At 42.0% G+C, this 23,073-nt stretch overlaps 1 protein-coding gene across 1 annotated transcript; it reads left to right on the forward strand.

Annotated features, from left to right (window-relative positions):
* Positions 1 to 436: 436 nt before the first annotated feature.
* On the forward strand, positions 437 to 22,736 carry LOC139714620 (rho-related BTB domain-containing protein 1-like). The gene is made up of 9 exons (XM_071626300.1): positions 437 to 616; positions 6,253 to 6,356; positions 14,451 to 14,633; positions 16,031 to 16,238; positions 16,924 to 17,091; positions 18,089 to 18,998; positions 19,773 to 19,888; positions 20,780 to 21,019; positions 22,491 to 22,736. The coding sequence occupies exons 1-9, from the start codon at positions 437 to 439 to the stop codon at positions 22,734 to 22,736; spliced, it is 2,355 nt and encodes a 784-aa protein (XP_071482401.1).
* The last annotated feature ends 337 nt before the right edge of the window (positions 22,737 to 23,073 follow it).

A 23,073-nucleotide genomic window follows, 5' to 3' on the forward strand; every position in this document is an offset into this window, starting at 1 on the left:
TGTCTGCCCCTTTTCCTTTTCCATGGTTCCTAAGTTCCCAGATTGATTGCTTGATACATACTGCATAAGATGGTCGAGCACTAGTTGCACTGCAGGTCAAAAGGGTCAGAAGATGGCCATGCCAGTGGTTGCAGCTAATAATGAGATAGTCTATCAGTCTAATGATGAGATAATCTATCAGTGGCTCAAGTCTAATCTCACATGAGCATCCATCACTGACCATCAAGAGAAGTGAACCTGACCGCTGTAGTTCATATCTCACATGGTTCCTGCCGTTTGTGGTTTGGTGACCAGGTGTATCCATCCGGTATAACCAGGGCAGTATAAAGCCATATCAATCATTTTGTGGATGTCCACTTATCTGTCCATCTCCTTTCCTCTCACAGGTCATGTCCTGAGTCTGCCTGTTTTTGGCTACTGACCGTTCCCCGCCACCATGGACAATGAGCTGCCCCGCCAGGAACTGGTCAAGTGTGTCGTCGTGGGCGACAGCGCGGTGGGCAAGACACGACTTATCGTCGCCAGGGCAACCAACCAGGCAATGACGCGGTCCCAGCTGTTTCAGACCCACATCCCATCCGTTTGGGCCATTGACCAGTATCGCATGTGCCAAGAGGTACCCTTATACAAATCTGTAAAGCATGCCTCGCAAGCTTGCCGCAAGCTTGCGGATTAGCTTGCCACAAGCTTGCGGGCCAGATCTTGGCAAGCTTGCGGTAAGCTTGCGGCAAGCTTGCGGCAAGCTTGCAGCAAGCTTGCAGGGTTCCAAATATTTAAATGAGCTGCCGAAAATTTGCATACTAGCTTGCTGCAACCTTGCAGGGCTAGCTCACATACCTGCAAGCTTGCACAAAGTTTTTAGCTTGCCGCAAGCTTGCCGGCCAGCTCACTGCAAGCTTGCGGGCCAGCCTGTGGCAAGCTTGCAGCAAGCTTGCAGCAAGCTTGCAGGGTTCCAAATATTTAAATGAGCCGCTGCAAATTTGCATACTAGCTTGCTGCAACCTTGCAGGGCTAGCTCACATACCTGCAAGCTTGCACAAAGTTTTTAGCTTGCCGCAAGCTTGCTGGCTAGCTCACTGCAAGCTTGCGGGCCAGTCTGTGGCAAGCTTGCGGCAAGCTTGCAGGGTTCCAAATATTCAAATGAGCAGCCGCAACCTAACATGCTAGCTTGCTGCAACCTTCCGGGGCTAGCTGACCTGCAAGCTGGCACAAAGTTTGAAACCTTGCATATTAGCTTGCCGCAACCTTGCAGGGCTACTGGTAGCTGACCTGCAAATTTGCAGCCTTGTGTATTGACTTCTGGCAACCTTGCAGGGCTAGCTGACCTGCAAGCTTGCAGGGAGTTTGCAACCTTGTGTGCTATGCCACCAGTTCGCGGAATGCTTGCTGCTAAGCTTGTCGCAAGCCTTTGCAAGCTTAGTTTTTTAAAGAAATTAAGAAATTTGATTACTATAGAGCGCTCGCACAGGAGACCCGTTCGAGCACTTGAAGAGTTTGTTCGCAAAAACCGATAAGTCCATTTTTGAAGATTTTGAAGTACGGTTTCTGTTATAAAGTACAAATTATACCCTTAAAATGATATATTGGTCCTTACATATAAAGGTACATTTTTGAAGTTACGGTCAAAAGAAGCAAAAATTTCCTTATTATTCTCTTTATTTTTCTTGACCTTTAATCGCAAATATCTCCATTTGGTAAATATGGACTTATCGGTTTTTGCGAACAACTCTTCACATACATTGTATCCCCTGAACCAATCTCCCATTCCCCATCTGGATTACTTTAGGCCAGAATGTTGTATAATATGGCAACTGTCGCAGGATACAATAAAATCTGACGAGAAATGAGGCTGGTATATAGCACATACAAGGAATATAACATGTCATCCTATAAAAGTTTGAACAATGAGAGCACTGGCAATGAACATTTTTGTTACCTAGAATAACTCCCCATAAACCTCAATAGCAAGTTTGAACAAAATTCAACAAGAAATGTGGCTGAAAGAGCATGCACAAGAAATGTGACTGGCATCTAAGTTGGAGCACTGAGGGCGCCACCACCACAAGCTGTTGTGTCCTACATGTACATGTACAATGATCATTCGTTTACCGATCCTTAGCAAGTCTGAATAATTAAATCCCATAAGAATTGAGGTTACATGTAGTACCATACAGCACATACAAGAAATATGACATATCCTTAAAAGTTGGAACAATGAGGACGCTGTCAATGAAAACTTTTGTTACCGGTACCTAGAATAACCCCCCACAAAACCTCCATAGCAAGTCTGAATAAAATCTGACAAGAAATGTCGCTTCTGAATAGCTTACGAATAGAGCATATACAAGATATGTGACATGGCCTCCAAGTCGGAACACTGAAGGCGCTGTCACCACAAACTGTTATGTGTCCTTCATGTACAATGTAGATTGACCACCCGCACCTCCTTTAAAATAGCAAGTCCGAGTAAAATCCAGTGAGTAACGATCAAGTCATTGCATAAATATTTAAGCATTTTTGCAAATTTTGACATGGTCAGGGTGACCTTTGAACCTGTAAAAGCTAGAACAGTGAGGGCAGCATTATCAATACACTGTAGGTATAGGTGTATAGATTTGACTATGATACCTTTACATACCAAATTTGAAAAAAAATCGGTCGAGAAACAAGGCCAGCATCACACACACAAGCAGACCCTGTTGAATTTACCTTTTCATGTATAAAGACGGAACAAGCGAGGGCACCACCACCAAAAACAGTAGGCACCTTGATTTCACTATGATGCACCTTTTTGCCAAATTCTAATCTAATAAGAAATGTGGCTGATAGAGCACACACAAGAAATGTGACATGGCATCCAAGTCGGAACACTGAGGGCGCCATCACCACAAACTGTTGTGTCCTTCATGTAGAATGACCACCCATACACCTCCTTAGCAAGTCTGAATAAAATCCGTTGAGTAACAATCAAGTTATTGCATATATAAGCACATTTGCAAATTTTGACATGATCAGGGTGACCTTTGACCCTGTAAAAGGTGGAACAGTGAGGGCAGCATTATCAATAGGTATACACGTAGGTGTATAGATTTGACTATGATACATTAATACATAGGCCTACCAAATTTGAAAAAAAAAATCGGTCAAGAAACAAGGCCAGCGTACGTTGCACACACAAGCAGACCCTGTTAAATTGACCTTATTTTCATGTATAAAGACAGAACAAGCGAGGGCGCCATCACCAGAAACAACAGACATCTTCGTTGTACCATAATACACCTTCATGCCAAATTTGAAGATGATCTACGAAGAACTGCAGCCAGTAGAGCGCTCTCACAAGAAAATCTCTGTGGCGGACGCGGATGCAGCGGACGCAGCGGTGCAACGAGGCCAAATCCATAGTATCCTCCGAACTCTGTTTGGGGGATACAATTAGGAAATTTAATTGAAATTTGCACAAAAGTGAAACATTAAAAAAAAAGGATGAAGTATAAATAATACACTCAAATCTGTTTTACATTCATTTATTTTACTATTAAAAAAAAAAAAGAGGTATGCAGAATGTACCGGTATTGAGTTATATGTAACAATAAAAATACCTGTTAATACACACACAAATTACAATGGGTGGGACTGTACTGCACATTTAGGGGAAGTTACTATGATTACTTTGTTAAAATGTGTAGATTATTGAGGTTTATGGGGAATGAAAATATGGTGAAGTTATTCAGCATGTTAATGCATGCAGTTAGTTATAATAGTATTAATCAATTTCATACCTTTAACAGAATTATTGTCCTTAAATCTAAGCTGCACACAGAAACAGTCAAACCGCCATTTTGAATTTCAGAGTGAACAAAGTAACTTTCTTTTTTGTAACTGAGAGGGCACCAGGCAATTTTCTCTATCAATTAACCTATAAGCTTGCGACAAGCTTGCGACAAGCTTGCGACAAGCTTGCAAAGATTTTGATTGTGGCCATACAGTTGCAGTAAGCTTGCGGTAAGGTTGCAGAATTTGCTCTAACAATTTACCCACAAGCTTTAGCTTGGGACAAGCTCACAAAGATTTTGACTGCATTTTGCATGCTTGCGAGGTTCTAACCCGCAAGCTTGCAGCAAGCATGCAAAGATTTTGATCACAGTTCACAAGCTTAAGTAAGCTTGAGGAGTTTTCTTTAACAACCTGCAAGCTTGCGACAAGCTCACAGAAATTCTGATAATGGCCTGCAAGCTTGTGGTAAGCTTGCGGAGATTTCTGCATTACTTGCAAGCTTACGGCCAGCTTGCAGAGCTGTTAGTTGTCTCACCGCAAGCTTGTCATAAGCTTGCACAGCTTTCATATGGTCTTGCAAACTTATCTGCAAGCTTGCGACACAATCTGCAAGCTTGCGATTATTTTTGCAATCATATCTGCGACCTTGCAATCGTCCACAAGCTAATGGTAAGTTGCTGCAAGCTTACCGCAAGCTTGCAGCAAGCTTACCGCAAGCTTGCAGCAAGCTTACCGCAAGCTTGCAGCAAGCTTACCAGGGGATGCCAAGTTTGTATCATGCTTGCAGTAAGATGGCAATAAGCATGCGCAAGCTTGCACTCTTTAATACAAGCTAATTAAGGTTGCCGCAAGCTTACCGCAAGCTTGCTGCAAGCTTGCCGCAACCTAAGATTTTTATAAGGGTAGTGTCCAAAACTCCATACATTATTTGCACGGCAATGTCAAGTTTTATGAGTTTCTTAGGGAAAAACAATATGTTCAAGTTCATGAGTAAAAGCAACATCAGCACTCAATACAATTCAGAAAACTTCTTTCACATGTGGGAGAGATGTATGTCACACCAAAATCAAGCCTCAACCAACCATTATATTTTACTGGCTACCTTTCATACTGGTTGAAGAAAGCTAGCCAGTTGAATATAAAGGTTGTTTGAAGCTTTATCGTGGTGTGATTTTCGATATAAAATTCTGAATTATTCAGTTTTTCATTGGTTGTTGTCACACCATTGTTTTCAATCAGAACTACTCTTCCGAATCTCTGTCAGCACCGCGGAAGCTAATACTGCAGACAGATTTTATTATTTTTATTTATTTTTTATTATTTGTGGTCCTGAAAGTGTTGTTTATCAAAATTTAATTGCTCGTGTGATTTCATTTTTCCCTTCAATTGTGATATGTTTAAATGTGGACCTAGTATAATATAATTGTAGGCATATAGTCCAAGTGTATACAGTATATATGCAAGGTAGGTTTCTGTCTGTGAACTAGCTGTGAACATATGTACTTATATATTATGTACAATATATGATATGAAACTGTGTGCTGTTGCCATAGCAATTATCAGCTTCATTGGTTTGTTTCTGGCAGGGATTGAATGAGGAAAGGGTTTTTTGGGGACAATTAATAGATATAATTCTCATTGACATCAGTTTATACATGAGAACATGCTGCCAACAACAGAAGGTGTACAATGTCATATGTGCACATACATTCAAGGTGCTACATAAGTTTTTTTTACACTACTTGCCCAGTCAGGCAAGCTGATTTTGGAATTGTTGCAGGACACTTGCCCGAACATGAATTTTACTTGCCCGAAAGAAAGTCCAAAAATATAAGAAAATGATAAAGAAAATCACTTGTAAGTCAAGGGCTTGATAAATAACAATTATTTGAATAAACAGTACACATTCATTCACACATTTAAACACATTAGAGTGACAAACTTTGTTTGATTGGATGGTGGTGTTGCTTTGCATTGGGCTTTCTTCACGTAAGTGTGGGAAAGTTGCTGAAATTAATCTTATAGTGTGTTGCATCAGTTAGACAGTCATCATCTTTGAGCATTTGGCTTGTTGAATTCATGGGTTTGTAGGAGGAATAGTAAAAAAAAAAAAAATGTGGCTTCAAAACTTTTTGCTTGCCCAATTCGGGCAAGCATTTTCTGTCATTGTTCCAAAACACTTGCCCGACTTTAATTTTCACTTGCCCTGGGCAGTCGGGCAAGTGCTTATGTAGCACCCTGACTTCACATGGCATGCTCTCCACCCCCTCCTTCCCTCCCCATTCCCCCGCAAAAAAGAAAGAAAGAAAGAATGAAAAGAGTGATGCCTTAACTCAATGAGAACATTATGTGCTTAGCAAGGAATTCAACCCCCCCCCCACCTTTTTAGAAGCACCATGATGAGGAGCCTTCATTGGACATTTTAAGAGCAGTTGTGCGCCTAATTGCAAGGTCTTTGCAATCATCCGTTGTTTACAGGTCCTCGAGAACTCCTGGGAGACCATCGACGGGGTCAACGTGTCACTGCGCCTCTGGGATACTTTCGGCGATCACGAGAAAGACCGGCAGTTTGCGTACGGCAGGTGAGTGGTTCGCGCATTCTGCACCAGTCGGGCAGTTGTAAAACAACCGACTCAAATAAGAAATAAAAGCAAATCATGGCACAAATTGGAAGCTGTATATTGAGAGAAGTTTTCTACAGACATGTATTGCAAATGTACTACGCATAGCATCTCATATTGAGATATCAGAGTGGTTTTACAAGACAGGTTCATTGTGATTTACAGTTGTAAATTTTTCACGCAGTATTCAAAATATGAACCAAAACACTAAGAGATTTCACAGTAACTAAATTAAATGTTTCCAGAGGTTTTCATTTTTGTATCTTATGTAAGGAAGAGCATTGCACAATTCAGTAAGTTGATCTTTTGAAGAGATATGAATATTGATGCATACACTGTCTATACATCATTGATAAAGGGGGAAAAAAATGGTCTATGCTTCTATGCCTCTATACCACCTTGTCGTTACCACGCTGTGAAATAATCATACCGAGGGGCAAATAAGAGTGTACCCCCTACTCACTGCCAACACCCCAGAATGACATTTTCACATCATCCAGAGGGTTGACTGTGTAATTAGGTTGTTATTAAGACCGCAGTATCAAGATTCCTGCTGGTTATTTCTGTTCCGTCCAGCAGTAGCCACGGCAATTTCACTCCATCGCTCATGAATATAGATTTCTCTCTCTCTACTTCCCCTGTTCACAAAAAGAAAAACTATCAGAAAAATAAATTAAGCGAAAAATATTCATGTACTTGATGTGACAGGTATGTGGAAGGAAGATTTGTTTTGTTCCCCGAGAGATACTTTTTCTTCTTTTTTGGTTGTATTGGTGACACCTATTGCAAAGCGCAATGTGATCTTTAAGCTGGTGAAATTGAGGGCAGTTAAGTATTGGCCAGTGACGCTAGGAGGGAATGTCATTAACAGCTCACCACCAAAGACCTGTGAGGCAGAGAGAGCAAGTAATTGGGTGTCTTAATGAAGCTCATGCCATGGAGGGGGGCCATCCAAACAGGTTACATGAATTGCTGTGTGCTGGACTACGTCAGAAGTGATGACAAGGAAGATCTTGTGGCAAAACAGATTTGAATTCAGCCAAAACTCGAATCCATGTTTAAGTTGATATAGATTAATTAATTCAACAAATGGAACTGTGAGAACTTCAAATGAAATTCAACAGAAACTGATGCAGTTGCGTAAATCACAGTTTATTTCGTTTTCTCTATTACAACAATACTCAGAGACATACATTCAACGATCACATAATACTGGCACATATGTGTATGTGCATGTGTGTGTATCCAGCTGTGTGTCTGTACATTTACATAGTTTTAATCAATTTCAACTTAACGTCCCCTTCTTCTGTCCTGTGCACATCACTCATACCAGGCAGCATGCTGGACACAATTTATCACCACAGCACAAAACAGTTTTGACAACTCCCTTTAAGCAGCTCCGTTAAAAAAAAGAATAATAACTTCTCTGGTACGATAATTACAAATGCATGAAACTTAGAATATTTGATTGTTGAGGGCATCCATCCGTGTATGCAGTCTGAAAAATTGTTCAATTCATCCTCATGCATTTTCATTTAGAATTAACATAAATTATTGGATTGTCGTCAGAATTTTTACAGGGGTTAAGGGAAAGAAGGATAACAGTAACATTAGTGGTCAAACCTTTTTTGGATGTTGTCGCGTGCTTGATGTATTTCAGCTTCAAAATTATACAAAAGCAAATATTTCAAAAGTGTTTGCCTATCTATTTGTTCATTTTTAGCTTTTAATGTATTCTGTACTTAAGCACTTACTGTTCCCTCTGCACGCTTCCATGTGGATATTCATAATTGCGCACATAGTTGATGTATTCCTGTGCATTTCATGCAGAGTGTAAACTCTCGTAATGAGTTATGTTACATGTGTAGTGTGGGTTGTGAGAAATGGGTATGCATGGTGATTTATTATTTGGCTGATCAATTTAACAGCACAAGTTTGTCATAAATCAGGAAGTGGCTGAGTGTGGAAAAAGAAAATATCACCAGTAATTCTTGCAGAAAATGGAAGGCTGACATCCAGCTTTTTGAGACTTACAGAGGCAAGATTTATTCTGCTATCTTCAGCAAAAAGGAGGCCCAAACAACATCACATGTAGTTCCCCCTCCCACAAAAAAAAATATGTAGTTGAGATGCTTTTGATGTCTTCGTCTGTTTGTACGTGTAGTTTATTCTCCTGAGGGGGGAGTTGATAATTTATAAAGAATAATCCAAAAGTTACGAATTTTACCATGTATTAAAGTCATAAAGGAGAAGGAGTAATTTCTGATCTGAATACAGGGCTTGGACAGTAAGTTTGAAAAAAACAAAACAAAATAAATTTCACTTTCATTAAGTCAACAGTGAAGTCATGAGCATTCATTTGAAATTCTAAATTTACTAATGTATAATTCATCTGTAATGGTGATTCCATCTCCTTTGTCAGTGTATTTTTAAAACTGAAAAAAGAATGTCTGGAGCTAATATATTAACCCCATCAGCACCTGAATCTCACACTGCCTTGGACGTTGATATGCAACCAGCTTGCTACTAGCAATGATGAGTTTCAAGAAGTGCAGTATGTCATCCCATTTGCTCTTATCTGGCTGCTCTTCATTCTAGCAAATTGAATTCAGTGTCCAAACTTCAGTGGGATTCTCTCTGAGCCATTCATCCCAAAGCCTGGTAATCTGCTTATATCACCATATAGCTAATTGAATGGTTCCACAGTGACACGCCCAAGATGAGTCTGTGGTCCCTGTGTTGAACCCTCCCCTCTCGCCCCCCATACTCCCTCTGGGTTTTGATTGCCAGCAGGCATTTCCAATATCACCACTTACGCTGCCAAATAATTTACGGCAGTCGCTCCATTTAATTATTAGTCGTATGACACGTTTTATGCTGGCGTGGCAGAACGGATGTATCCAAATGCTAGTACGTGTTGTCGTACTAGGGGAATCAGTCATTTAGTGTGCGTGGATTTGTTGATTGTTATGCAATTCAGTGCTGTGCTACTTCAAATAACGGTACTGTCTTCAACATTACCGAGGTAAATGGCTTCATGATTTGCCTCAAATGTGCTGCCGTGTGTCTCATGTTGTTAAAACACAACAAAAAAAGAAGAAGAAATGAATACCATTGGTTGCGAATGCGTTGACATAGTGTAGCAGAAATGATAATGGAAGTTTGACTCCATTATCATCACCCTTCCATCATCAGTTGTAATATCCATCTTTTATCATGCAAAGTCCCATGTCCCAGGATCCAAAGATCGGTAACCCCCCTCCATAAATGCAGATGATCATTTTCTATTTGGAGTGCAATTTCATTGGAGGCCACAAATAATTTTATAATACCTGATGAATAATTTCTCCGGCTCGGGCAGAAATTTTGTATGCAGACCTTTTTCTCTCTTTTTTTAAAAATATATGAGCGTTTTAATGGCTCTCCTTCTCTACATCATGATGAAGTCATGGAACAGTCAGTGTATATTGTTTGCTTTTCCTTCAGAGAGAATTAAACCACTCTTTGTAAAAGTGAAAATAATAAGAATAGTAAGTAGTAGTAGTAGTAGTAGTAGTAGTAGTAGTAGTAGTAGTAGTAGTAGTAGTAGTAGTAGTAGTAGTAGTAGTAATGATAATAAAAATAGATAACAATATAAAACAAACAAGACAAAAAAAAGGACCCAAGTTTTAAGAAGTAAACAAATCTTCATTTGCAAATTGTGAGTGGGAGAGGATGCAGAGACATAAAAAGCAGCTTTACTCATACACAGAATATCACTCAATCAACAAACATTGTGTAATAAGATTTTGAATGTAATGTGAAGCTTAATGGGCTTATTTTAAACCTCTTATTACCATTGGTAACTGGTTTACGCACAATGTCAGTGGCTCTTTGAAGTTTGTAGTACTGAGAGGATTAAGTTTGCTGTTTTCATCTTAAAGGGGAAGGCTAGTAACTGATCAGTGGGAATCAGTGGAAATGCTGGGAGATGATTGTTCCAATCCTTATGGGATTCATTCAAGAGTTCATTGTACACTTGTATATCTATTGTTGTGTGAAAATGATTTGCTTCAGAACGGTCTCATATTCAAGTAATGTGCAGATTTATGCTCCGTCTCTGACCAGGGACGCTAACCTGGAAGCATTAAACTGCACATTACTTGAATATGAGACCATTCTGAAGCAAATCATTTTCACACAACAGTAGATATACAATGAACTCTTGAATGAATCCCATAAGGATTGGAACAATCATCTCCCAGCATTTCCACTGATTCCCACTGATCAGTTACTAGCCTTCCCCTTTAAGGCTGCTGTAGTAAGATGCCACAAACACTGACATTACGGAAGTGCATATTATTAATCATTGTTTTACACCCATACAAAGCTATTGACAAGATTCAATAAATGGTATATAAATGATATACAAGGAAAACAATCCTTGTTCACAATCTGTGTGAATTAGAAGCTCTATGGATAGAGCTCTGCTCTGAAATAATTCAAACACATGAAAGAAAATGAAAACTGATGTTGCAGATAGTGAATAGCAAGTAATTTAGCATTAAAATGTGGACGTACACTGTAGGTATGACAGAGGATTGTATGGGTGGATTCTTGAATAGTTTAATACCTGTCCTACAGCGTCTCAGTTTGTCGGCACACAAAGGCCGTAACCATTGTGTGTACACACTCTTCAATTTTGGAGCGTCCGTTCTGGCTGCAGCCGCAGTCATTCATCAAAAGAGATTCATAAAGCCATCCACATGCACATGCGCATCATGCAGCCGAAATTTAATGTGCCTGCGGAATTTTGTCCCCCCTCCCCCCCCCCCCCCCATAATGCACATACCGCCCCAAGTTCAGATTATTATTTTTTTCCCGTTTTACAATGTTAATTTGTCGTATCGTATGGATGGTAGTCCCAGCCATGCATTTGTTGGCTCTCTCGGTGTATGGATGGTGCTGAGGATACGAGGAAATGTGGACGTGATGTGGACGATGGTGCAGCGGGAGCATGCATGTAGTGGTCTATGAGTGGATGCATTGAATATGGAGATCCAAGAGAGAGGAGAAAGGGGGAGGGAGTGGAGAGAAAAGATCCGAAGGAAATTGGGGGGGGGGGGGTCCAAGACAATCTCTAAACAGCTTCGGTAGGTCACGCTTGGCATTCTTGTAATATTAAATAGAACCTTTCTAAATTATGAATCCATAGTTGTCCTCCGGATAAAGACTTTTTAGAGGGGTCAGTTGTCCAGTGTCTATTTTGGGTGTTCTTGCTTTACTTCATTCTTATAATAGCATGATGGAACCCCCCTTATCTCCTCCCTCCCCCCCCCCCCCCCCCCCCCCCCGAACAAAAAAGACAATCATGTGGTATTAAAGAAAGGAAGTAGCAGGCAGTGTGGAAGCATGAGTATTTAAAGACCAAACTAACACCACGCTTTGTTTATATTCCTGCCTCGGATTTGCTTTTCCTGCGGGCAGTGATGACCTTATTCTCTCTGAATGCTGCCAGAGGGAAAAGTGACCTTTACGCGCTTCGCAGCTATACTTGAGGGCAGCAGAGACATTTTTCCCCCGTTTATTTTTCATAGTAGATTCTTTAGATTGTCACTCATTAATCTGTAGTACGCTTGCATATACCAAGTTGTTATAATGTAATGTTCTATTTGTGGCAGTTTTAGTATAAATGTAACAATTGTAACTGTTTGACAAATACAGGGCTCAACACTTCTTTTTTTTTTCTTTTTTTTGGTGGCCCGTTGAGTCCACTGAAATTTTAAAATCTGAATTTTGGTGGCCCAATAAGCTAGTTCGGAGTTCCACTCTGCGCATGAGCAGAAAAAAGGTCATTTGGACCAACGGGCACGTTGGTTTTTAAAGTCACTGGGATAAGCGTCTGTGATGTATTATTATGTATAATGATTATTCATGTAATCCTTATAAATGTTGCTTGCCAGCACATCCACCTGACAGCAAAAGTGGTATTTGGCAATATCGATAGAAAGAGGTTGTTCTTACATTCAATGTATATAAGATAATGAAATGGATGCTTTCCCAAGTGTTAATTGACGGATCATTCTGGCCATCTGGTCTATGCGAGTTCATTCTTTGTTTAAGCAGGATTGATGAATACCATAAATCGTTGCGTAAAGCTTATGCATTATGTCGCTCTGAAAACGAGTGAAGAGCCCCTTAACCGACTGAGAAAAAAGAAAGGTCATTCGGACCAATGTGCCCATGAGCTAACTCCGAACTGGCTTTTAAAGATATGTAGTGGCCCAAAGTATAAGCAACATAACAATCCATTTTGAATCTTAGTTGCCTGATCAATCAGACCACCAAAAGATGAATGTGGTGGCCTGACCTCAATTTTTAGTAACCCCAGGCCACCGCTAATGTCGAGCCGTGAAATAGCCCCTTCATCGACGTAAAAGATAATTTTACATTTTAGATAATCAACATTGATTTTTAATAAATAACAACGGTGTTATACCATGATTGCCTGTAAATCTGCTATCTGACTATGATGCAAGCTAGTTTGTGTAAAGCTTTTAGTGAAATGAAGATTTAAATATGCAGCAAATCATGCATTGCCAGGGCAATCAAAGTACAGTAGTCTCCACATAACCCTGTACCGCTTAATCGGGTACTTTGCTTGATTGACATTCAGGCTGAACGCACAGTTGGGATGTATATTAATTATATTTGCCTGATAATTGGGTAGGCAGTTTGGTTAAATGGACAGAAATTTTCCAGACAAACCTGTTCTTTTTTTGATAGTATCTTTCCACGGAAAGTCGTTAAAATGGGCGTAAATGTGATTTTGGAAGAAACTGAGAGTTAAAACAGCACTTTCTTACCCAATTTGTTATATCTACAGTGTATGATAGATTTGCTGTACCTGTATAACTACAAGTAGATGCATCTGTGCGTATCGTGTACAAACCCTTGCACCAGCACCATACATACTACCCAAACTATCCACACTTGTGACACACTAATCACTACATGTGTCTAACCAGCACTCAAGAAAAAGGAAATATACACCGAGACTCTAACTGTCCTTCAGGCCGTTTTTAGACAAATGAATGTATGGTTGCCTTTAACTATACGGGGACAGCAGAACTTGGGGCAGCACGTGGCAGTATGCCAAGCATTGAAGTCTATAATAGCCACACATGATGCATGTCAAATTGAGAAGTGTGCACATGGGGCCTGATTCGAGGGCTTGGTTTACACAATGTCAAACCTACATGCAGATTGTATACAAAGTTATGCTGCAGACACTACCTCTTGCACATTATGGGAAATTGTGGTTTCTTTGACTCGGGCTATTGTGTGACCTTAGTCTGTACAAGTGTATAAGACAGACAATCGAACTATGGCTATATAATGACATACAGATCTGTGTGTGATACAGATAAGTGCATGATTAGTGTTGACTTGAATGAAACATGTTATTGGGTATCGGTACACCACTTAATCCGGTAAGATATGCTCTGCCCAACACTACTGATTATGCGGAGACTACTGTACGTACCAGTCTCCCTGTGGTCAAGGACAGAATGATAATCACAGGTTGGTGTTAATATAAACCACATCAATGTCACATAGCCCAGTGCCTCAATCACACTGCGAAGCTCAGGAAAAACAAAATTCAGACAAAAACAACAACAGTGAGAAATGCTGAATATGTGACAGTGGTGGGCCTTATGAGGCGTGACTGGTTTGGGTGCTGTTTTTATGTTAATGTCTATTTCAGCCATAACTAGGGGCTTCAGTATGCCTGGATTATTTATGCACTTACATATAGCAATGCATGCACCTGACTTGTTGCATATAACCCATTGAATCATCTTTTCTTCTTACTTTGGAAGCCCTCCAGTTACATGGCTGACATAAGTTGCAGTGTTTTAAAACCAAAAGGGTTTATATAGTCTTTACACACACCATCCCGATTCTTGTTCAGTATTTCTTAATCTCTTTGGAGGATATTGTGTTGTTGTTGTTGTTTTTTTTGTGTGTATATAACACCTTCCAACCTTTCCTTTGATCTTTTTCCCAATGCAGGGCCGATGTTGTGGTGGTGTGCTTCTCCATCGCCGATGCAGTGTCGCTGAAGAATATCAAGAAGAAATGGCTGCCAGAAATCCGTCACTTCTGCCCACGGGCGCCCATCATCATCTGTGGATGCAAGAACGATCTGCGCTACGCTGACTTGGAGGCCTTGAAGAAGGAGAGGGGACCAGTCAGGTAAATCTTGGTCCTTAAAGTGAGGTTGGGTCTTGGACCCCGTTTACAGTGCGAGGCTCGGCCCCGGCCGAGCCCACCTTCATTTCAATGTAAATGCGCAAAAGGCCAAATGCGGGGCCAAAATTGGCCGTGCATTTGGCCACGCGCTGGAGGTGGTCTCGGCCGCGGCCGAGCCCGGCCTTTTCTCAGTGTAAACGCAAACTGGGCCAAATGCGCAGCCAATTTTAGTCTGGCTTCCAAACCCTCTGCCCGTACTATTTCATTATTCAGGATATTAACCCCCTCAATGTCGAAAACTAGTATAGTTTAAGGTGGTTTTGTCCTGCAAAGGATTTTTCCTTTGGCAAAGGCCTTTGCCCGAACGGCGACTTTGTCGCCACGGAATCCAGTTGGCAAAGGGTCTGAAAACCAGACTATACCAAATTGCGTTTGTTTACAAGCAGAGCGCCACTACGACAAAATATTGAAAGGTTTTGATTAAAAGTGCGGCCGAGCCCAGCAGTGTAAACGGACAAAATTGCAGGGCTCGGCCCTGCAATTGATGCTGGGCTCGGCCGCGGCTCGGCCCAGCCCGGCACTGTAAACGGGGTCCAAGTCTTTCATAAGGCACAGTGTGTCAGATGGATACCATCTCAGTCTTTGAGTTAGGTTCGGTGTTGGTCTTTTCTTAATGAAGGCACGATGTGCTGGGTGGATATAATCTTAACCTTTGAGTGAGGGTGGGTCTTGGTTTTTTCATGAGCACAGTATGCCGGGTGGATACCATTCACCAACTGTTGGTAGAGACCAAGGGCGAGCCACAAGGGTGGATATCATTAGCCCGTTTTGCTTAAGTAATGTGAATGAAAAGCCACAGCTTCACTGGGATGGTATCCTGCTGTTTTGAGAGAAGAGTTCATGTTCATAAAAGAACTAATGGTGTATGTGATAGGTTAAAGTGTTTTGCCTCATAACCTATCACCTATTAAAACTTGTTGGGTACAATGTATTCTACAAACTCTGTGGATTTCTGAATCTCATAGGAAAATGGTTGCATGATGGCATGATAACACACAATATAAACACATCAGCATCAGCATTAGGTGAAAGATGAGATACTCCATTCAGCTCGGCTTTGCCTCATTGAATAAAGCGCATCATCTGTCACCTCGTGAAACTTTGTACCAGTGAGTGCACTTGTGACCATTTACTATTTGCGTACTAGAAAGGCCTGGGGTACATTTGTATATTCTATGTAACTGAGTGTAATACTCGGTGGTCTTATCACTGAAGCTCTATTGGATGTTATTAATGCATAGGGAGCAGGTTTATACATCATATCCTGTGTTATCATTTTCACCCCCATTGAACCATGACCTTTGAACCCATGTTTCCTTTTTTTCCCTTCCATCACGCAGCCACCAGTGTTCCCGCCATCGAGCCTTTGATCCAGAAGGGATCCTACCTCCCAAAGATGGCCGCAACATTGCCAAGGAGTCCAACTGCGTCTACTACGAGACCAGCTCCTACACCCTCTATGGGGTCCAAGAGGTCTTTGACAACGTGGTCCGGGCGGCCCTTATATACCGGCGTCAGCATCGGTTCTGGCAGTCCAACCTCAAAAAGGTCTGTGATGCTGAACTGGAGCTGGACCCCCAAAAAAATTGATTGCCACTCCCATGTGGTCGCACCAACAGTACTGCTATGCCCAAAGGTCTTGTTGTATCGTAGATATTCATACAGGATGTGACTGACTAAGATGTTGTCTAGGATTAAATATCCCACATTTGCTTATGGACGTGTTTCCATGGTGTCTCCTGATAACTTTCTACCCCAAAGCACCATAACAGGTTTTCATATTTGTAGGAATAGTATTGGAAAGCAGAACTTTACCTTTAATTGCAGCCATCATTAAAAAAGAAAGAGGCATCTGGTTGGTTGATATATCCTGTAAAGTGAATTGTGCACTGTTACCATCGGTCATTGTATTAGTTTATCAGACCGTAATTAGAAAGTCATGTGTTCACTCTTTTTCAGTATCGTATGTCCTTGTATTTCTTGAAAAATGTAAAGCACCTTCAAGTAACATTATGTTCAGAGAATCTAGGAATTGAAATGTCATAATGTTTTAGTGAGTTGATAATCGTGTTGTGTAATGGATTCAGGAGCCATTTTCAGCTTTCATGCCTCAAATGCGCCTCTCTCAGCTGTTATCCATCAGTTTTCTGTTTGAGGCCTTCATCCATAATTGATACGCATATATCAACCCGGGTCTGTCGTGTCTTGTTTCCCTCCCTTAACCTTCTGACAGGTTCAGAGGCCTCTTCTTCAGGCTCCCTACTTACCTTCCTGCCCGAGGGAGCCCTGCATTCATATACCAGAGACCACCTACCCCTCAGACATTGGCATCCTCGTCAAGGAGACGGCGTGTGCCGATGTCGTTTTCGTCGCCCAGGGAGAACTCCTCTGTGCGCACAAGGTCAGACTCGCTTACAAGAGAGGATGGGGGGGGGTGGGAAACCAACAAACCAAACAAACGGGACATGCTCGTTGTAGCTCTCACAGCGGAATGTCACATCTATTAGTGGTGATTTACTACAGCAGTGAGAGTAGATTTCAAGCGGAAATAAACACAATCTATATGTCAGGAGTAGTGAGCATCAGTGCATGCTTAAAAGTTAAATAGGTAAGTCACACTGAGTAGGGGCTTAAATAGACATCCTCAATAGCCACAAACTGGGGACATCCAGTCTCCAGGTGATGGTATAAACCTGGAAAATGAGTTAAACCTGCAGAAATTTATGCATTTGCTATAAAAATTATAGTATTGTTTTGTGACTCACAAAATCTTCAAATCATTTACCTCTTGCAAATGTCATTGTAAGTTTGTTGAAACAAATTATAACATGGGTTCAAGAATTTAGCCAATCAGAAGTGTTGAAATGAATAAAGTGGGCGCTCTTTATTTTTATTTTTTTGCTAACATGTCTGGGCGCGCAAAAAGTGTGCAGCAAAAAAGCATGACTGCATGCTCATTGATGTCACAATGCACATTAGAAGCATGCACTCAATCAGTTACATGCGCGCAATCAGTCACATATTTACTGCAAACAACTTCTATGCTCGTGTTCAGTGTTTGGAACAAATTCTCTTTGGACATCTTGATATTTTAGCAAGTTCTACATGTAGCTGACTGGTATTCAACCATACAGGTATATGAATAATAGTTCATAGACCCATTTTATAGATCAAATAATGCTCAGGTTTAAGTTTGTGATGTTAGTGGGGATGCAGCTCACACTCGGGTATTCACAATGTTATGCAACATGTATTCGGCCACGCCTCGTGCATGATTCACCATACCCTCAAGTGCCCTGCATCTCCACTAACGCCCCCCTCACCTGAGCATTTCTTGTATATCAAATGAAGTCAAGTCCATTTCATTGGTGTGGCATTTGACTCCAATTCATCCCCAGGTGTGCCTCTTGGCTGCATCAGCTATCTTTAGTGATTTATTCCTTGAGGATGAGAAAGACTTAGAACTGTCCAGGCAGTCTTCATCAGTGACCAATACAAACCATAAGAAACAGTGTGAAGCCAAAGACATCCTGAGTCTCTCCCAGCAGAGCCCCCGCCCGGACTCCCCCATGTGCTGCCACAGCCCGCAGCCGGACCGGTCTCAGTCGCCAGACTGCAACCACGAGAACATTTGCCCCTCCCCGCCCCTTGGGCTGCACCCGAACTGTAACGCCTTGCTAGCGGAGGATCAGTGTCTGAGCATATCGCCCAACGGGAACACGTGCCTGTTTTCTGGCTCCCTGCGGCACCACAACTGCAACCGGGCACCGCCCGTTGGCCTCTCCCCATCCCACCAGCCCCACTACCACACCCACTACCACTCCTCCTCCTCCTCCTCCTCCTCCCCCTCGCCCGTCACCGTCACCACTGGCTACCCGTCTCCATCCATGCGCTCCTCGCCCCTGCAGCAGATCAACACGCCCTCAGTGCCTGCCAACCTCCACTGCCTTCCGACCAGGAGTCTGCAGCACGCGGCCTTCAGCTCCATCCACGTCCAGCAGGTCACCGACGGTCTCAGCGGGCGTCTCATGCTGCGGCACATTGTGGTGCTGACACAGAAGATTACAGCAGAGGCCTTTCGTGCCGTCCTAGAATTCCTCTACATGGGGTCCCTCGATCTCAAGGCCTACAGTAGCCCTAGCGACATCATCACAGCAGCCTCTTTACTTGACCTCAACGACCTGGTGACCTTTGTCGCCAATGCTAAGAACCAGGAGGAGTTCCTCAATGCTGACCTTGTGGACAACTTCCTCCACAGACGGAAGGAGAGGTTTACCAAGCTCTTTGCACATAAGGGACTTCTGTCAGGTATGCACAAGGTTTTCAGTCAAATCAAACTTCTCACTTGTGTGTCTGATATCACATGCTGTGTTCTTCCCTTTACTGCTATGGGAAATGTATTCAAGATTTAAGAATCATTTCTCATATTCCTCCTTTCATATTGCATTCACAAATTTGTCATTTTCTAAATTGAATATATCACAAGTGAGAAAAAGATGTGATTTTAATTGTACTTCAACTCGCTCTTCTTTTAATTGCATGTCCTTAGGCAGGTAGAGCTGTAAAAACAAAACAAAACAACAACAAAACCTTTGAACTGTGTGAAAGTTCATTTCGCTTCTAAGGTGTCATACTTTGAAAGTGAATGGCAAGTTTGGCTGACTTTCCAAGTAGTTGTTCTGTATGTTACATTGAATTCCTTGATCTGTTCTTGTGTTGCCCTTTTAAATACAAATGTAGCATGTCGTTGTTGATTGTTGCTGCTGAGATCCTAACATGCCCTTCTTTCATTTTATGACCCCCACATTACCACAAAACATGATTGCTTGCACCGTCAAGACCAAACTCTACAACATCAGATTCCCTGTGTAGTCCTCACTTTCATCTTCTATACATTCTAGTATGTGTGCTGAGCCTCAAATGTCTAGTCTTGAGATAACATGTGCATATCCAGTGAAGCGCTCTGTCCCTTAATGTTGTTGGTGTCCTTCTATGCATCACGTGCCTAGGACATTCCAGCCATTCATGTATGACCTTAGTATGTGTGTGGCCTCATCGTTTGTTTGTTTTTTTCTCATTAAGATCTAGTAATCAACGTGGAGGACGGTCAAGTGATGAGCCACAAGTGTCTAATGATGGTCCGTTGCGATCCCATGTTTGCCATGCTGAGTGGCAACTTCAAGGAGAGCTCATCGGAGGTGAGATGATCGGGGAGAGTAGGGAAGGATGTGTTGATGAAAAGATGAGATAAAAGGACAAATGGATGGATAGATGGAGAGGTATACCAGTGAGTGAAAGATGTGTTTAAAGGAGAGTTCATCAGTGGTGAGATGATGGGGGAGAGTAGAGAAGAGTGGGTGGATGGAAGGAAATGATGGATGGATGGATTGACAGATAGATGAGTAAGTGCAAGGAGTGTTTGAAAGAAAGCTCATCAGAGGTTAGATGATGTGGGAGAGTAGGGTAGGATGGGTTGATAGGAAGATGGATGGATGGATGGATGGAGAGGTATACCAGTGAGTGAAAGTGGTGTTTAAAGGAGAGCTCATCTAAGGTGAGAAGATGGGGGAGGGTAGGGAAGGATGGGTTGATAGAAGGATAGATGGATGGATGGATGGATGGATGGCCAGGTAGAAAAATGAGTGGAAGGAGTGTTTGAAGGAGAGCTCATCAGAAATGTGATAATGGGGAGGGTAGGGAAGACTGAATTGATGGGAGGATAGAAGGATGGGTTAATGGAAGGATGGATGGATGGATGGACTGGCAGAATAAAAGAGTGGATGAAATGCTTGTTATAATAGATGAGCAGGGAAGATGCAAAAAATGAAAAATCTTTAGTAATGACCCTACTTCAATAGGTGGAAGAGAAAGATGGTTCAGTTGACTGTGATAGATAAGGAAAGTCTTTGCACATGTATGATAACCTTCTGGAAGTAAGTTAACTATTCATTTTTGATGTGTATTTTTCTCTTTTTTTAAAGAGAGAATGTTCCATCATCAAATAAGAACCATTATAGTACAGCTGTTTGTACAGTTATCTTGAAAATTAGACATGTTTTCCTCTTGCTTTTCTTGTAACTGTCACCAAGGTGTCGATGAAGACCTTCAAGAAGTCCACCTTTGAGCTGTTCCTGGAGTACCTCTACACAGACCAGTGCCACATTGAGAGCCTCGCCGATGCGCTGGCCCTCCTAGAACTTGCCAACTTCCTGTGCTTGCCCCACCTGATCGCCCTGTGTGAGCTGAGTGTTGTCCATGAGCTCCAGTCCAGCATGGAAACACAGGAGGTCCTGGACGAGATGGTGGTCAGTGTCCTGCAGGTAGCCAAGGTGAGTGTCATTGGTTGACTGTAGGGGGCGCTCTTTTAGAGTGTACCATACCATACCGTACCCATGTCAGAGGAGTGCTCGAACACACCCAGAGTTTACAGCACCATACCCTACCGAGCCAAAAGTGGACCACTTCCTGATGTGCTCCAGTAGCGTACCATACTGTACCCAGAAGTTGGCATTAAGAAGAATGCATGTAACATGCACTACGTCACAATCCAAAGAGTTTATTCTCTTTGTTTGGGACACCTGTATAAAGTGTGAGCAAGCCAGGTGCATGACCCCGTTGCTGCAAAATGTGCGACCTGCTGACTCGAATCCACAAATAAATCATGCGGTACGCTTTCTCAGCAGAGCGCTTGAATGCTCCAAATCTGGTATGGTATTTTACGGTATGGTAGGGTTTGGCTCACTTTTGAGTGCTTTAACACAGCCTATGATTCTGGCAGTCATATGAGGAATGGGGCTTTAATACCCGATGACACCCAATATCATATTCAATGATTGGGACTACATGTTGGGTTAGTAGATTTTTAAAATGTATTTGATTGGTTGACTGTGGATTCTAGAGATTTTTGCCCCTTTTGAATTGGGACATAAGCAGCTCATACAAGGAATGAGGAGGCCTCAACCCCTGATTGCACCCAGCATCATATTAAATGATTGGGACTACATGTTGTGTTAATTGATAGTTTTCTAAACTGTTGTCGATTGGTCGACTAGATTATAGAGATCAACCCTTTTGAATCGGGACATTAACAATCACACAAAGAGTGGGGCAGAAACCCCTGATGGCACCCAATATCATATTGAATGATTGGGACTGCACATTGTGTTCATAGTTTTCTATGGGATTCAGCTGTGAAGTGACCTTAAAATTTTGCCATGTAGTTGCATTCTGTTCAAACTGGATGTGCCAGCCTGACAGATTTATGATCCCACACATGATATTATGAGAGTTTCTGTCTCATTGTCTAGTGACATTGGATTATTTACCTCACCTGTCAGGGTATGCCATCTTATTGTCATTTTGAAGAGGTTTCATGTCATCCCCAGTGTAATGTAAATAGGAATGCAATTTATAGGCTATTAAAACTAACCAAAGTGTTGTATATGAATAGATCATGTTTGGATGTTATTGTCTTGATAGGGATGTGAACGAAATAATTCACACTTGAAGAGATAGGATGATCCCGGAAGAATTAAAAAAGAAGAAAATAAAAGTCTAGTACCAAAAGAGAAATCATACTGCCATAGGAGCAAGCCTGCTGAGCCTCATCCATAGAGATGGGGAAACTGCACCAAGCATAAAAACAAATGAAGCGTATCTTTGTTGAAGTCTTCGATCGCTTGTTTAGTTTCGCTTTCCGAGAATACATGTAAATGCATCATAGCCAACGGTATTATGAGATAGAGCAGAATAACCCATCTACCTTATTTGTCTTTTATAAATTTTTCGCTTTCATCCCAGCTGCACAACGCACACCAGCTGCACAGCTGGTGCATCCACTACATGACCATCCGCTTCATCGACGTCCATAAGAGCCGGCCGAAACTCTTCAAGGAGCTCGCCCCGGAGTACCGCAAGGAGATCGAGCGCCAGCGCTGGCCACCGACCTACTACCTGGAGGAGGCGGACTACTTTGAGAAGTGCTTGGCCGAACTCAAGAAGGGCAATGACATCAGGACCAAGAAACACAAATGGTGTCTGAGATGAACTACCAAAGAATCCTGGGAAGGCTTTTTTCCCCAGTTCCCTCACCCCCGTCCCCCCCCCCCCCCCCCCCCATCCCCCACCTTTACTCTCTCTTTCTTCGCATTGTCTGTTTAATAATTAGCTCGTGCAACCACCCGATCCCCTCATGAATTCCAAGTTTGAGGTCATGTGTACCAATGAAAACTGTCACATGGGAAAACAGACAATTTTTCTATGTAGCGTTTGAGACTTCAACTACGCATCACGATAATGAAGAGTGACTTTTGAAACTTTCTTCTTGAAGTCACTATCAATAGAAATTTGCAGAATGTGTTGTGTTTTCTTTGGAGTTTGGAGA

Source organism: Diadema antillarum, unplaced genomic scaffold, assembly GCF_040938485.1.
Source record: "Diadema antillarum isolate AM-2024a unplaced genomic scaffold, OU_Dant_1.0 seq00002343_RagTag, whole genome shotgun sequence".
NCBI classification, from domain to species: domain Eukaryota; kingdom Metazoa; phylum Echinodermata; class Echinoidea; order Diadematoida; family Diadematidae; genus Diadema; species Diadema antillarum.